This window comes from Dipteris shenzhenensis, chromosome 29, assembly GCF_047967505.1.
Source record: "Dipteris shenzhenensis isolate YYH24624 ecotype China chromosome 29, Dip_SZ_1.0, whole genome shotgun sequence".
Classification (NCBI taxonomy): Eukaryota; Viridiplantae; Streptophyta; class Polypodiopsida; order Gleicheniales; family Dipteridaceae; genus Dipteris; species Dipteris shenzhenensis.
The window spans coordinates 30779852-30797659 of NC_141624.1; the positions used below are offsets into that span (position 1 = coordinate 30779852).

The 17808-nt window shown below is 43.6% G+C and overlaps 1 protein-coding gene across 3 annotated transcripts in view; it reads right to left on the reverse strand.

Moving 5' to 3' along the window:
* LOC147882694 (ABC transporter C family member 8-like) overlaps positions 1 to 15546 on the reverse strand; it is an 81962-nt gene extending 66416 nt beyond the window's left edge. For 2 of the 3 annotated variants that reach the window (XM_087400823.1, XM_087400822.1), the window contains exon 1: positions 15344 to 15425. Coding sequence is in view for 1 of the 3 variants with exons in the window: in XM_087400821.1 (XP_087256947.1) it covers positions 15344 to 15533 (190 nt within the window). In the remaining 2 variants the exon portion in view is untranslated. Of the gene's footprint in view, positions 1 to 15343 lie in introns of all 3 variants that reach the window. The other variant, XM_087400821.1, reaches the window with a different exon arrangement.
* Between the last annotated feature and the right edge of the window lie 2262 nt (positions 15547 to 17808).

Sequence of the window (17808 nt, forward strand, 5' to 3'; positions counted from 1 at the left end):
GTGCTAAGTCAGGTAAGATGCTTTCAGGCTACACCTTTTGGCCACCTGCAACTGGCACTAGGGGTGGTACATGCATTTCAGTTTTTGCATCTTTTCTCCCCTTGGTTGTTGGACACAGAGTCATTATCCCCTCTAGAGCTCAGTGGATCCTTCTTTTGATTGAGGGACGCAAGGTTGGTTTTCTAAACCTATTCGCCCTCAACCACAGAGGGGATCGTGTCCAACATGAAAGGATATGCTCTTCTGGGCCCCCATTGCAGATTCATGGGTCATTGGAGGTGATTTCATTATGGTGGAGTTGCTTGATATGATGAATCTAAAAGGAGGGTAGCCAAAATTCTCTCTAAAAAAGATCCCATGCAAAATAAGAATCTTGAGAGAGGAGGAGTAAAATTAGAGCGAGAAATAGACTAAAAGCCTACTTTTTTTGAGGTCCCCCCACAAAGTGGAGGGACTCGAGGTTCCCCCACAAAGTGGGGAAACTCAAGAGGTTCCCTCACAAACTATAGAGACCCAAGAGGTCCCCCAAAAAGTGTGGGGAGTCTTATCTAAGAGGTCCCCTACAAAAGAGGTCCCAATAGTATATTTTTTCCACTTGAGTCCTTTATCACCAACCTATGGTGTGTAGCCATTTCCATGCGACGACTCAATGAAAGCCTCTCAATTAATTGGATTGCTTTCCATTTTCAGAGAAGTGAGGATCAAACTCACATTTTCCTTTAAGGACTCTAGGAAATTTTGGTTCACTGGCAAAGATACATGGTTTGATGATTCCTTTCACACACAATCACACTCTCTCCTATTTTAGACTACAGATGTCCATCCATGCATGAATTCACTTTCCAATGGTATTGATTATTTCAAAGCTTCAATTGAGAGGACAATCTGCTAGTCTCAGGATTCCAGATGCATCATATGCAAAAGGAGGGTCTCACAGAGGCATCATTGCAGATTTGGGTTTCTGATGCTCAGGGTGGACAGCCGTCCCCTTCACATGTGGCTGCAGCCCGCATTGCTGTTAGTGATTTCTACCACTCGGTCGCTAGCACTAGGAGAAGTGACATTATCAGATGGGAGATTGGAGTTCGCCGGCAGTTGGCAGCCCTATAGAGGAAAGGACAGAAGAGGCCTACAGATGCTTGGATTTAGTAGCACCTTGTTACAGCAAGGGCTTATCAACAGACACTGCTAGATCAAAGAGAAGAGTATGCCTTTCATGCACAAGAGTCCTTTTTGGACTCTGATGGGAGGTAGAGTCAATAAGCACTTCTTCTCTACTCTTGGCCCTAGACAGTAGGGAATGTGTTTTGCAGCTTATTGACTTAGGCAGGGTTTTATAGACTGATCTTGATTCTGTCATGCACATAGCTACATATTTTTATGCCTCCCTTTTGACAACAGATTACAACACACAGGCTAGAGATGATGCCATATATGTTGGATAGCAGTGTATTCCTATGTTGGTGAAACAAGATATGTGGGCCTCACTAGATGCATCTTTCACCAACATAGAATTCAGGACTGCACTTTTTGCCCCTCATAAGGGGGCTTACCCTCTCTTTTCTCATTGCTTTTTGGAATATGATTGGGGATCACATTACCTCAGCCCTGCAAGGTGTTTGGGATTTTGGTGAGATTCCCAAATCACTTACAAATGGTCTCATTCATCTTATTCCAAAAGGGGACAGCAGGAACTTAGTGTCTTAGTGGAGACCCATTACTCCTTTGGGCACTTGCTACAAAATTCTAGCAAAAGCGATGAGCCTACGCTTGCAGCCCGTGCTTTCAGATCTTATACATGATGCTCAGACGGGCTTCATTCATGGCAGGAGCATCTTTGATAACATTTTCTCATTTTGCGGGGGCACACATCAATTGGGATAAATCCAATGGCTTCTGAAAAGAAATCTGGGCCTCAGACGCTGTAACAGTAGGATACTCTAGGGTTAGCAGTCAGCCACTTAGATGGGCCCAGTTAGCCTTAAAATGCGGGTCCCATTCATTGTAAATACTTCAGGATTCTCTTGTACTTTAATAGGTTCTAGGCTTCATTGTCGCAATGTGTTGTACTTTAATAGGTGTTCTAGGCTTCTCTTGTACTTTAATAGGGGTTCTTTGCCATGTGGCAGCCTGTCTTACTTATCCCATAAGCAATGGTGTTGTTGGCCCACTATATATAAAAAGGGGCTTCAGCTGGAATCTCCACTCATATTCTTCATGAATGCAAGTACCACCTTCCTTTAGACTGTTGGCACTTCCAAGCTTCAGCCCACACGCTGTACAAGCAAAGAAGGACAGCTCTAGCAATGATAGTCAGCCATCAAGGTAGCTATTGATCCCTTGCCCTCTTCCAAGTAAGAGATACCTTCTCCTTTACCCCCATTTCTGTGCTTCCTGCTAATTCTTGCTATTCCCAGTTATTTTAGTCCCCTAAACTAGTAGCATATAGCAGATTTAGTTGCCTATGTTTCAGTTGGTTTCAGAGCGCTTTCTAGGGCTTTTTGTGGGGTAAATCATATCCTTTTGATCTGAATCTTGGAGCACATCATCTTGAGGCCAACATTCTGTCACGGCCAGGTGTCTAAATCCCCAGATATACACGTGGCAGCCCCTGATTCGACCAAGATCCAAAGTGCTCTGATTTGAACAATGTTTACATCAATGTGGTCAGCTTGATCTCCTGATCAAAGCCTTAAGTATGGCAATGGAATTTCAAAAATTCACCTAGAATTGGGCAAGATTCTGTGGTGCTGGCAGAAACCAAATTCTGCAACGTTCTGGCAATTGATGGCTTCAAAAGATAATTTTACTGCATACCTCACCTCTGCCCATGGGACACCTGTACCAAGTTTGGTACTGATCAGATGTCATTAGCCCCTACTTCTGCCTCGAAATTGGTTCGAGCAGGTGCATTTCTCACTATCAGGAGTTATGGTTTCCCTAAAAATTGGGGCTTTTGAGTTTTTCTAGATAATCTGACCTATTCTATTCCATCTATACCTAATCTGAATGTTTGGTTGGGAATTTAGCCCCAAATTGGGCCGTGGCAGTGAATCTGTTGCCCTGATCAGTGACACTTTCTGATTCTGATAGTATTTTTCTACACAGTGGGCAAGTCAGTGCTCTAAATCTCACACAGTGCTCTTAAACAGTGTTCTAAGTTCTGCACATTGTTTCTAAACAGCTTGGTTTAAGCAATTTGCAAATAGTGCTGCTATAGAGCATCTGACAGTAAGTTCTACCCAAACAGGTGCTAAACAGAGATTTCTGTCCAACAGTGTTCTAAACAGAGATTGAAACATGGAAGCTCAATTGATGGGTCAGGCTGAGGCAATAGCACTCCTAGATAGAGATCCAGCCAGTGACCATGAGCAGGAGGAGAAATAACAGAGTTCTTCTCAAGATGCCCTAACCAATCACTTTCCAAGTCTCCTCACCCTAGGGCTAAGCTTGATTTTGAAGGCTTCCTGGCAATTATGATGGAGCAGCAGGAATTAATGATAGACAAGCAAAGCAAGTGAATGCAGCAGCTTGTGGACCAACAGTAGAAGCTGTTTAGCCAAGTAGGGCAACTCAATTCCAAGCTGGAACAGAGGGTTGAAGGTATGGAGAGAGATTCTAAAGCTAAGTGTGACAATGCCTTCACTCAGCTAAGGAATATGAGAACTGATGTAAACTTCATGAGGAGCAGGGTTGAGCAAGGGTAAAGAGATTGCTAGGGAAGACCTATCTAAGAGGCCCATGGACTTAGGCCAGGTTGGAATGAATCCCAACAGGGGTGAATTTATGGTTGAAGCTAGAAGGGCATATCCACATCACTCTTCCAAACCCATACCTTCATGGAATGCAGCTCAGTCAGGGGGTTCAGAATCTAGCCCAGCTCATAGGACAGGCCATGACGGTGTGCCTAGTTCTTCTAACATGTATCAAGCTGCCCTTAAGAGAGGTGAGCTCCTATTCCAGCAATTATTGGCCCACAACCATTTAGACCCTGATGTGAAAGAAGCCATGACATTCACACAGTTTGTGAAGGCTACATACGTGGATATTCAAAAAGCGATTGTACAAGGGTCATGTTTGGGCAAGGACTACAACGACAAGATTGCTCTACAGAAGTTCAAAGGAGAGACAACATCACCTAATGAGCTGGAGGAATGGTTAAGCAAGTTGGAGGATTATTTCAAAGTCAGCCCTCGAGATGATACAGCAAAGATTCAATTTACAGTGCTACATTTGGAAGAATATTCCCACACATGGTGGAGGCTCCATTCTACAAGAGGTAAAGATTGGACTTAAACCAGTCTTAGCTACTTGGGATGAATTCCGATATGAAATGGTTGATACTTTCCTTTCTCTTTTGGTTGTAGACCAATATGCATGCCAGTGAAATGACCTAAGTCAAATTGGTTCAGTCAAGCATTATATAAAACAATTCTGTCCACATATCCCTCTCCAACCCATTCTTATCACCCAAACCCTCCCATGCCATTTTGGCTGACGCCCTAGCTCGAGCTCATGCTACATTGCAAGCATTATTGTACCTCTTGTCCGTGTCCAGCGAGCACTGGGTGGAGCGGAAGCTTTCTTTGTTTGTGCTTGGAGTTGATAAGAAACAGAGAAAGATCAAGTTTATATATGGCTTGCATCCATCTATAGCTTCTAATGTTATGGCCGCCAAAGCCAAGTCCTTGCAGGAAGCAATGCAGCTGGCAGAATTATTTGAACCTACGTACAATCCTAAAGAAAATCTATTGGAATTGGGACCTTCCAAAAGCCATCTACTGTGGATTATAGTGGGAGGAAGACCATGGGACCTCAGGCAAGGAATCTAAATTTGAGGATAGGCTCTAAGAAAATGATAAGGATAGGAAGGAGGCTCATAAGCAATTCCCCCACTCTCTAATGGATGAAAGGAGGAAGAAGAGGCTCTGTTTCAAATGAGGGGAGAAGTGGAGTGTGGACCACAACAAGGCAGGTAAGGCCATATCGATTCCAGGCAAGCTGAGTATGATCATTGAGGTTTCAGAATCTGAGGATGAGTCTGATGTAGAAGAGTTACATGATTGTACACAGGACAACCCCAGATGATGAGACGGTTGATAAGAACTATGTGTTCAACCCCGGTGGCTTCAATCATGGTGCGCTGAGAGCCATGAATGGCTCAAGGACTTGGAATCTTGAGAACAGTCCAATGGCTGGAAGGCTTGATCAAATGGAACGTGCTATTAATGTACTTGTTAAACATCTGGATTTTGATGCACCTACTATGGAGCAGGCTTCACTTCAGGTGGAAGATAAGAAACTAGAGGAAGGACATGCCACTACAGGCTGCTGAGCTTGAGAGTGGAATGGGCCATCAGTGACGTCTTTGGAAATGGGCATATTTTTCTGCATCTGAGAGAACAGCTGAAAATACTGATGAAAACAGATATGAAGCTGCTCTTTTTGCTGTGCAATGTGGGAACTTGCACGTCTTCATCCTGTTAAAAGAGACCAAATGAAATCCAGTGGAGATGCTTCCGACATGAGTGAAGCCATTGTGGAGGTTAACATGGAGGCAGTACCAGGACCTTAGTCATGGCCTCAACATGTGCTGTATCAACAACCACGTGATCTATCCTCCCATTTTCAAAATTTGCAGTCAGGAGGTCTGGTGCATGAAAATGTGAGTTGAAGTTGTAAGGATCAGCAGCGCCAAATTCAGATGTGCATAATGCTTGAAGATGTTTGGCACATTTTGGACTTTTTAAGGGCGTGGGTTGTTCCCCCTGAAGATGGGGTTGACTAATCTAGAAGGCCTTATGGTCATCCTCAAATGGTTCGGTTTGGAGCTCAGTTAGTCCTTGTTCTGCATCATATTCTGGCTCATGATGTCAAAGAGCAGTTTAGGGAGAAGCTCTGGCTTGTAGGTGACCTGATCTTGAACATGTATGTAATCCTCCCCTCCATTGGTCGGGCATTTGGCACTGTGCTCGAGTCTCCGCTAGATTCGGCCATTTCAATGGTAGCAGATGACGGGGTCCCCAAGATCAGCAAACTGGTGATTGAGAACCCAGAGTTCCTCCCAGAGTTGATCCTCCTAGAGACCATGCCAGTGTCTTCATTGTAGACAGATGAGTCACCTAGCCAGAGATTGCTCCTGCGATCGAGGCCGAGCACCTCCCCCCCCACCCCCGCAGAGAAGGCAGAGTCAGCAGGCCAGAGCCCAGCACCCCCAAGACAGGAGCAGCAAGAGTCTCAGACCCCCTGGGTGACCCCCTCAGAAGGGGACTGGACCCAGGGTAAACAGAAAAAGAAACCAAACAAACAAGCCCGCAAGCATCGCAGGCAGAGGGCTAGATGTTGAGAGAGAGAGATAGGGCTTTTCGAGAGGCACTTGAGGAGGAGCAGAAGCAGGAGCCCTTACTTGGAGATCCACCTCCCCCAGCGGAAGGGGGCACTACCCAACCAAAGGATCCTCCCGTGATGGAGGTTCAGCGTCCGCACTCACCCTTACATGACCAGCGAGCCCTAGGAGCTCCTGACTCTGCAATGGCGAAAGCTGCAGACGTTAGCCCAACCAGCAGCTGAGGAGGAGTGAGTCTAGAGCCCGGGCATCAGCAGGGGGGGCCTGTGGTCCCCCTACTCCCCCCCGCTCCCCCCCCCTCCAGATCTAGCTCCCTCTCCACTCCCCCCTCTCCCTCCTAGATTCCCCCTCCCCCCCCCCCTTGCCCCTCTTGCTATGGTCACCCTCACCACCCGCTCCCCTCCCTCCGCCTCCCTCTCTCCTCCCTCCCCCTCCGCCCCCCTCTCCACCTCCTCAGCAAGTTCTTCAGCCTCCCACCCCTCCCCTACCTCGATACCCCTGCCAGCAGGCAAGGGTAAGACGATGTCCTTCCGCTTCCTCACCACAGCATCTGGTCTAGTCAGGAAGGGAGCTAGAGGGAAGGGGCTCGTCCTCCCAGTCAGTAGCTCCCAATCTCCAACCTGGGCATCCCTTACCGCACGACTTCTGGAGATTGGGACCTTGGAATTATCTGGAGATTTCGAACTCTTATCCTCTAACCTAAGTCACCAGTTATGGTTGGGTTCAAGGGAATTCAAATGATGCTGCAAGGACATTCTTGCAAGACATGCAAGAAATGTTGAAGTTTGCCAAGGAGTTTGTTAGAAGTGCCTAAGATCGGGAGAAATTTTATGCTAATAGACATCTTTCACCCAGAGAGTTCTCTGAAGGGACGATGGTATATTTACGTATTCCCAAGGAATCCAAGAACCTAAGTACTGGTTTGGTTCCGAAGTTATCTCCCAAATACTGTGGTCCGTTCCAGATTATTAAAAGAATCGGACCAGTTGCATATAAACTAGAATTACCTCCTGATGTTAAAGTACATCCAGTGTTTCATGTCAGTAGATTGAAAGAGTTACTGGGTGCATATGATCAACTTGTTTCTCCTCTAGAAATAATAGAAGTTATAGATTTGACTTTTATTCCACACGAATCTGAGAGTATTCTTGAATTTTGTGAAAGACAGATTCGTAATAGAACTATCACGGAATACAAGATCAAGTTGAAGGATCGTGTTGAGGAGGATGCAACATGGCAGACATTACCGAACCTCCAGAGGACATTCCTGGGTTTTTTAGGAAACTCAGGTGTGAGTTCTTAGAGGAGGGGAAGTATGTCATCTGCACGGATTGGTATATGACGTGTACTAGGGTACACAAGACTAGCTCAGGTAGCCTGGGGAGGCTTAGGGCTAGGCAGGCTTGATTCTCGGGTTGAGTGGCAAGGGTACGAATCAGATTTAGGTCTTCGCTATTTTTGGTGCATTGGGCCCGAGTCTATATAAGGGGCCCAGAGGTTCAGTTCTCAGTGAGCCGATGGGAGCAAGTCTTGTTCCCAGGTGCTAGGTCTGATCCTGCATTGAGTCGCGGACGTACGCCTGCATCTTAGCGTAGCCCAAGGCCCAGCAGCAAATCCCAGGCCTCTAGGCGCCACCTAGTGGTATGGGACACCAGGTTGGGTAGGATCTGGTTGGGAGTTTGTGCCAGTAGCTCAGCTTGTGGCTCGGAGGGGACATTTCCTAATTCAGGATCACATCCCATAAATGTCATGGTTGGGTGGTGAGCAGCCTGCTCAGTTTCCTCACGTTTGGTGTGTTCTTGTGTTTGCTTGGAATTCAAAGGTTTCAGGAGTGCTGGGGACCTGTCAAAGTGGTAGAGAAGGAAGATGAATCATCTGCTGCTGGAGACCCTTAACCAGATACTAGATGATGTTATGAAACCATCAAAGAAGTCAAGTGATTGAATAACCCTTAACAAGTGAGGCTGGACTTACAGGGTATTCTGTGTGTGCATCTGCGTTTGGGGTGTGGGTGTGCATGCTTACTTTCGAAGTGATATATGCTGTCTGTTACTTAAGCTGAAGCCTAGTTATGATGATGGAAGCGATCGAGAAGGATTTCCTTCTTTCTTGAAACATGTCAGTGATATTTGGGATCCATGGTATTTTGAAATGCTCACCCAGTGAGCCTTGGGTTTGAATGGTTTGAAAAGACTTCGATGGTGAATAAAGCTTCTTGTTCATTATTCCCGCATTTCCCATTCAATCTTTTTCCACACTGTAACAATGTAGGTTCAGTACTTCAATTTGGGTGTAGCTATCAGGACAGCAACCTCTGTGGCAACTGTGTCTGGAAGATGCACCCACAGGAGGCTCAAGTGCCAAGTCTCTAGAAATGGGTCCCTAGGTGGTATGGTGTCAATATTGTTAACTAAAGGTGCATGTGAAAAGCTGCTGTTAGAGCTCTTGTTTGAGCTCATATGTTGTTTAAACATCATTTGACAGTTCTGCGGGAAAATTAGTGAAGGTAAACCTTAGGGCAAGCTTTGCTGAACCGCACCAGGCAGTTCAGCATTGTGAAACTCATAGACCTGCTTGGTGAGGGGCATAGCATCCATAAAAATCTTCCATGAGTCATTGGAGCTGGAATGGGTACACCTCAGAGACCTCACTGTTGGAATTGATTTTAGTGTAAAGAAGCCTGACACACTGTCGAGCACATGCGTGATTTCCACGTGGCTTTCCCCTGGCAATTTGGGGCCAATGAACTGCATGCATGGTGGGAGAAAAGTGCTGCTGCTCTAAACAAGCCATGTGTGCAACGAGTTATTTATGTCAGTAATGTTGCATCAAGCTGACTGCCCATTTCAATGTATGATGATTGCATGGAATTAGAAAGCTGCACCATATGCAAGTGGTAGTAGGTCTGCTGTACACCCTATTTACAAAGCCAGCACACCAAAATGGGACAGCTAACCACCTCTGGTGTGTACTAGGGGAATGGGAACCATGCATGAACTGCAGGTGTAGGCCTCAACGCTTTGATCATTGATAGGATTTTAGAAGAATTCAGCAAATCAGGAAGAGTTATAGGTTCACATTTGACATTGTAACTTTATGTGTCGAAAGCGATGCATTTAACTAGTATGCATGGAGCTGAAGTAGGCATCAATGCATGCACACACTCTAGATTTTGGTACAAGTCCTCATGCTCTTTCATTTGGCCACTCTCCCCAGGCATCTCGACATGCAGCGATTGCATGACTTCTGTATGTCAATTGTGTGCTATGCATCCCTTTAGTAATCATTTAAAAGGAAAAAGATTTATTGCTCTTCATTTTCTGTCTCCATTCTTGGGTTCATATGCCATTTTACCATCAAACCATCCCACAATGAGTCTCTTTAAAAGTTTCATCCCCACCAGTGTATTCATAAAAGTTTCACCACAAAGATTCTCTTAAAAAGTTCATCTTCACCAGTCTATCATATTCGTAGCTGCCTTTTTGTAGGTCAACCTCATCTATCAATTGAGCATAGCATACAGTCTATTGAGGAACGTGGCTTTGTATGAATAAAGCTCTTTACTCCACACTACGCAGCTCTTTTGGAGATGGATGGAGACCAAGGAATAGTCCTTTGATCATGTGTATTGGTTCTTCCTCCATTACATAAGTCTGTTTTGACAGGTTGCTTAACTCCTTGCCCAGGCTGCAACATAATGATCCTCCCGAGCATGTTTATGGTTTCTTTTGATTTGGTGTATTGGTTCTCCGTCCAATAGGTAAGTCTGTTTTGACATATATCTTGAACTCCTTGCCCAGGCCACAAAGAATTGAACTTTCAAGCGTGTTTTATGCCTCTTCTCATAGCAAAATGCAAATTCATCATTCACACTGTGTTTACTAATTTGAAGGTTTCAAATAAAAGGTATTTATTTTTTGCAGTCAAAGGGGATATGGTATGCTGTAAAGATCTGTAGGCATGTTCCACAAATGACGAGTTGTGGCAGATTTGCAGCATGAGGAGTGAAAGTGGTGGTGGCTGATAATGTAGGGCCTCAAGCCAACTGGTCTCATAGGCTAGAGTCATGACAATTAAGGTGAAATTAATCGTCAAGCCTCATCACATCATGTATCGAATGGAACGTGCATGCTCTCAGATGTGGCCCTTGTGCCCTAGGGTTCTTTCATAAAGCCAAATCAATGTCACGCATTCTCACTGTTCTTAGATGACAAATTCTTGATTTGATACACACCCTCACTAATTTCTCAAAATATGTGCTTGCTTAGAGAGTGATATACAATTGAGAAACTATATAATGAAATGATGACACCTCGAGGCATTAAGCTAAAAGTTCTGCTAGCTGCCAAGGAAAATTGTAAGTAATGTTGTAATTATTATGCTTGGCATTGCACGTAATTGATTTTTCTGATGTCTTCAGGCTGTCGTGAAAGTGGAGCCACTGCAAGGTGAGATATATTGGCATAAGATGGATCACTTGAGAGTGCAAAATCATGGGGTACCCAAGCGATGCCCAGCTTTAGGTCCTGGGCTCAGGATTCTGTTTTTGTGATTGACACAAAAGGTCTGAAAATTGCTCTTCCCCAACATGGTGGTTGGTCATCTAGGGCTCTCTTTTTGTTTTAAAGCACTGTTTTAGGTTGCTTTGATCTTCGGTTGTGTAACCACAAGAAAGACCAATCTCAGATTGAGGCCCATCAACCAAGGCATGCAATTCACTTACCATTGTTGCCAATCAAATGTCCAAATGTGTCCAACCTGTATAATTTTCGAGCCCTAAATGGAAAAATATAATATAAGAGTAATAAAATGCACAAACTGTATCTATGTATGGGCAAGGTTTAAGTATTGCCACTCACAAGAGGGCTGATAATTCAATAGTCCCAGATACCAAGCTGGATCTTTGGCATGTGGAGTGAAAATTTTATAGTTTAATTGTACTTCCACATGGCAAAAGTTTCCAAGGAAAGATCTCACATCTCTGTCACTTGCACATAAAGTTTAATTGTACTTCCACATGGCAAAAGTTTCCAAGGAAAGATCTCACATCTCTGTCACTTGCACATAAAGGTGAAAACTCTAGCATCGAAGATGAGAAATAAGAATGAAAGAGACTTGTTAAAATTATAGGGCATAAAGAACAAATAAGAAACTTTTTAGAAAATAGAAGGCAAGAAACCTTCAAGGGAGAGAGGTTGAACTATAGGTAACAAAGGCTGTAAAGGAAATAAAGCTCAATGATATCTTTCAATTTACATCTAATTGACAATAACAAAAGTATCGATTGACTTGTGTGGTGTGATTAGTTAGAAACATCAAAATGATTAAGTAACCCTTCAAATATGATAGGGCGTCTACATTTTGAAGATCAAATTGATAACTTATAATGATTATGGAAATTTACCCTTAGTCTCACTCATAAGGAACTTCAAGATGGATAAAAAAACATTAATGTATGATTTACATACTAAAATATGCCCCTTTTTCTGGTACCCCGATTGAGGAGAATTTACTTGAAAAAGGGAAAAACTAGGATGTGGTCTGACATCTCAGTACTGATAAACGTTCTTTGTTGCTAAAGCTAAAGGAGAGCGAGCTTGGAACATTTATATGCAATTTTCACATCTATCTTACTCTTATGTAGAATATAATCTAAAAAAGTAAATGCTTATGTTTAATGCATAATTAATCTCTCTCTCACATCTAATACCACAATTAAAAAAATCATCGGCGAAGTGAAACTTTACTAAAAAGTTATCACCATGGCCAACTTGCAAAGTAAAAAGAATGAAGGTTCTCCAAACATGGCTAACTTGATTTTCTCTTCGAAGTGGAATAAGAGAATATATAGGCATGGCCAAGTTCTCTTGCAAATGCGACTAGCAATAATGTTTAAAAGGTGTAAAGAAGTAATTACAAGAGGATTAAGGATGCAAATTTTTAAACGGAGTAAGGCGATGGTACTATTGCATTGCAACATTTTGTATTAAAATCGTATATGTGAAATTACTAGTGCTACTTAGTAAAGAAACTTCATGAATATAAATATGATGGCAAAGTAGACGAGAATTATGAAGGGTATACTTATGTCAATTGACACATTTTAGGTGAGAAGTTCTTGTATTTCAGATTGAGTGCCCACCATTTGTTAACAAAGATAGAGTTCGCCTTGCTAGTTAACAAACTTACCAAAATTTTGCTAAAAGGACAAGTCTCCAAAATTTACTAGATACTCTACTTTTCGACCTTCTTACTTTCAGCCTACTTTTTGCCTTATTACTACAAAATTATAGTGTCTTAAAATTAAATTTTCAATTGGAAATATTTTTTAGGCTCTATCCAAAAATGATGGAAAAAGTCCATAATTAGTAAAATGGGTGTTTCTACTTGTAAAATTGTTTACTTTTAGCAAGGCTTATGACACTTAATTCTTTCCTAGAAAAAGAGGAAGGCAAGAAAAAACAAAACTTTAAAATATTAATAGAATTTTCATTTGTATGGATTCATTATGCAATTGTTCTCTAGCCTTTAAATTGACATACACTTCCTTAGTTGGTTCCTAAAAGATTCGCCGAGAAGGACCTAAGGTAGTCCTGTGGGGCATGGAGATGACCTTTGCATGAATTAGCTCCCTTAGCATCTGCTAGGCTTGCACAACCCAAGTAGCATTGCAAAAGCTAGTAGGGCTAAAATGGGTAGTATGGATAAATGCTCTCTCCTTGGCTACATTCTGGTGGCACCGAAAAAACTCTTTTAGCACCATGAGCTCTACATAGGGAGCAGTATTAGTGGAAAACTTTTTTCCAACTAGTCAAGATAAAGATGACAGTCCAAGCCAACCAATTTCTGCACCTAAAAACCTATGGGTTTGTTGGCTTTTAATCTAAATTACTCAAAATCTTAGTAATTAATTTAAAGACAAGGTAAAATCTCACCTAAATTTTCTTAATTTCAGCTTGTGCAAAATCCATTAAAGGGCGGTCCAAAATATGTTGAAGGGCATTTTTTGGCTTGCCCTTTAGGGAAGGTCTTAGTGGCATTCATTTTGAAAGCTGAAATTATTTTATGGGACTTTATTTCGTCCATCCAGTGTGGGAGACTAGAATAGGGTCTTCTTTTAAATAAAAATAGCGAGGCCTTTATTAAAGCTAGTGCTTCTTTGCTTCATATGCACCTACGTTGGCTGTCAATTCACCTTGCCACCTTTCCTTCTTTTGCCGTGTGAAAGATGAAAAATGTAAAGCCTTAAGTTGCGCTCTTTTAGCTTGCTATCTTTGAGTGATGTTTCATCTTTTGTGAATTTACATGTTAGGACGCCTTATCAATGACAAAAGTCATTCATTCTTCTTCTTGTTTACTAACATTGGTGGGAAGCAATCTAGAGGAACTCCTTCCCTTATGCAGCACTAGATGTAGTCATGCATCAAGCTCAAAATGTAGGAGGGAGCTCGTTAAAGCTTGTGCACATGCACAAGATGAAGTGCCCTTAGGAGCGCGTTGGATTTTGTTCACGCACGAAAATACAGAGGGCACATCTGTGCACCCTCATGAGTCGTGATGGGCACCTTGGATTTCAGGGTGCCAAAAAGGACACCCGTGCACCATTTTCGACGACTGACAACAGCCAATCACGGGAGGGCTGCCAACCCGCACGTGCTTGTTGGGAGGTGAAAAATAAAATAATTTCAAAGAATTTAATGCACCGGGTCTTAAGCCTCGCATTGGGCTTCCAATCCCCAGGTCACGAGTTTAAATATTGGAGGGTGGGGCATGGTGTCCTAGCATGTGGTTGGGTGAGTGTGTGGTGTCCTGGGTGTGTGTGAGTTGACCACAGCTGTGGACCTTGTGCCCACCGGTCTGTGGACCTTGTGCCCACTTGATAGGGACGACGGGTGGGTGAGTGGTTCATTTGCCATTTGGCACGCTTTCAAAAACCGTGTGAATCCTCTCCGTGTGCCTGTGCACAGACTCTTTAGTCCATTACTATTTGGAGTCTCTTTAACCCATTCGGACTTCTTGTGCGTGAAATGGTAGTCTCTTCACGCTGCGCAATTCAGAAGAAGGCTTCTTGTTCATGCAGTGGTGGCGTCGGTACGCCCTCGGAGAGCAATTCAGATTCAACAACCCGTATACGATCTTGTCCAATCTTTCCCGTGCCTCGAAACTTGAGGCAAGTTCTCGTGTGATGTTCTTCAACCTGTCCAAGCTTACCACGAACATCATAAGAAAGTTCTCAAATGTAGAAGACCGGAAACACTAAGCCGTTTCCTGGCACGACGTAAACAGGGGATGACGCTGCGAGAGAGGGAGAATCATCGGCTACATGGACTTATTATTAGTTACTAGTGCTTTTCGAATGGTTTTGCAGTTCGCATTCAGTCATTCCGAACTGTTTGCTCGTCCCTCGCGCATTGGTTCACTCCTATGTCAACCCCCCAGGTTCACCTCTCTGTCACCTACGTTCACCTCCAGGTCACCCCTGTTCACCTCCTGGTCACCCCTGTTCACTCCTAGGTCACCCCTGTTCACTCCTATGTCAACTCCCCATGTTCACCTCTCTGTCACCCATGTTCACTTCCAGGTCACCCCTGTTCACTCCTATGTCGAAAAGGATTGGAGAGAGAGAGAGAGAGAGAGAAGCCAACCCAGGATGGTAGAGTGATAGCTTATGAGAGCAAAAGGCTGCATGATGCAGAAAGATTCATGGGTGTGTACGAAATAGAGATGCTAGCAGTCATTTATGTGTGGCATAGTCTCCGGTTCCGGCGAAAACTACGTTAGACGTCAATACACAAATTATATCTATTTGTAAAGCAGACGACGACGCTCGGACAAAAACGGTGGAACCGTGGAATGCTTAAGACAATATTGCAGAGCGTATCTGTGCGGCCCACGAAGACGCTCAATTGAACGAGCACGTTGCACGACGTATTGGTACACGCCACGAAGCAACTTGTGCTGTCGATGAACTTATGCTAGCACTGCGACGGTGCGTACCTGGATCACAGTCGAGAGGCACGCTCGCGCAGCTCGTCGACGGCCATGCACATCGTCTCTCTCTCGATGAGCTTAGCCGCAGTGGTGGTGCAACAGTGCAAACACTGCAAAGGCTTGGAGAGTGACGACTCGCACAGCAGCGCCCAAATAATTCGAAATATAAAAGGAGTGGTGTTTCCAAGCAACCCATGCGAGCAAGCAGATTAATCGTCTGCGGGGGTGTAGTCTTTATTCACGCTCATGCAGACATTGCCGTGTTAATTATTCACGCTCATGCAGACATCGCCGTGTTAAACTGTAGCTTGCCAACGAGGCTTAAGCCTTGAAGCTACAAACTATAAAATCATGCACATGGACGCTCACAACGTCCGGAGAATTCATATCGTAATCTTTCGGTCCCGAATTCGTACCGTAGTCTGTAATCATTGAGACTGCTTTCAAGTCCAAGGCTCACCCACGAGATTCCTGCGGGATGCATTGATGGTCGTTCCCGCTAGATGCTTCCTGTCTACACGTTGATATGATTTTGGTGACACCAACTACAAACCACGCAAAAAGCAACCCCATTGATATGATTTCCGTGACAGCGACTACAAACCGCGCAAAAAGCAACTTCATTGATATGATTTCGGTGCCAGCGACTACAAACCGCGCAAAAAGCAATTCCGCAAAGTGCATAGTCCAAAGGTTTGATATGTCCTTTGGACTGCCGTGCTCCAAAATTTGCAGTTCATCGATGGAACTTGCCAATTCGTCGTTTGTCTTTGGCCATTGGCACATATGCCAGCCCATCAGCAGGAGTGCATAGTTAAAATATAAGAGGGGACCATAGTTATGGAACTCTCGGTCATTGGCTAACATGTAAGATGGAACCTGGTAAGATGTAAAAGGAGAATGTAGCTATGGATAATGGAAGTGTAGGTCAATCTTTCAAATCATCGGAGAAGCTTTCGCCTCGCACTCATCCCTTATGTTAATCACATCTTCCATTAATAATTCCAAAAAGCTTAAGTTGATGAAACCCCCGGCACCCGCAACTAATTAATTAATATGGGGTTTTTTCTCACGGGTCCCTATTAGGGTCCATTTCAGTATTGTTTATTAGGAGACATTGTTGGGATCCCCTCATTGTTAGCTTATGTTTGGCAAATGGTAAGGGCACATGCGTTGTTTTCTGTATGGTCTTGCCAAATATTAGTGATCTTTGAGCACAAGAAGCGAGCAAGAAGCTGGTGTGTAGGGAACTAGAGGTGGTTTTCTCTCAGGGAGTTCACCTGCCAAAATTTTAGTATACCATGTGCATTCAAAATCAGGAGGGTATCTTAATTCCACTTTTGGAAAAAATTTAATAGGTTTACAATAACAGGAGGGGTTTTTTAATTCAACCTTAGAAAAAAATATGTTAGTTCATACGTAAAGAGGGTTTGCTTTATTAGGAAAAAAAATTTAGCTGAGGGTTTTTTTAAATACCTTTTGAACGCACGTTTGAACGCACGTGATACCTAGGATTTCTTAGTGGTGCATCCCTTGAGGATTTTCTCTACGATCAGGATAGATTTATAGTGTCGCACGTTTGCTATTGGAAGTAAATTTATGGAAGTGGCTTCTCTTAGTTTGACTTAGGTTGTTGAAGTTGAGGACTGGGTTGTTCGTTTTAAAGCACTTACAAGGTTACATCCACTACCTTTTACGCATACGTGCATATGCACACACGCATGCACGCACGCGCGCGCACACACACACACACATCCCTTTAAGGACCCTTGTGTGCTTCAGGCTTGTCAACATACTGATGGCCCATGAAGATAGGAAATCATACTAAAGTCTTTCATAAAGAACATGATGTTCCACTAATGCACAGGCTCAGTTATAATGGAGAAACATGGCCTTGACCATATGAAAAATTGAGTGTCAGAAGGAAATTTCTCAAAGTTTCCAAGACCTTCTCATTGATTTGCCATGTGGCATTTGGCTAAGGTTCATTTTTTGCAAGTAAATGTAAGAATTGACTGGTTCTTACTCCGTCCTTGGATGAGATTTTAGAGTTGTGGCAGAAGAGAGATATTTGCAGATTGTCTTGGTGAGTTCAATTATGCAGTGACACCCATGTTTTCATACATCCTAGGTTCTTCTTTCATAAGCGGTCGTTGCTGAAAGGCCATGATTTCTTGGATATACCTTATGCAGATCACTTCGGTTGCAGTATGAGCCATGTGTGCTCATTTGTGATTTGGATTGGGTTATAGTGGATGCTTTACAGGCCATTTGGATGCATTGCAATCCTTGTTGGATGCGTTGATAGGCCCAGATTGCCTTGTGGGATGCTTTATTGATGGATCTTTAGCACACGAATGCTATTTTATGCTGAGGGACAGCTTTGACATATTGCAGTGGATGCACAGGTTGTGCTGGGTTGACATTTTCTTTTGGGCCAGATTTGCTCACATGGATGCATAGTATATGCA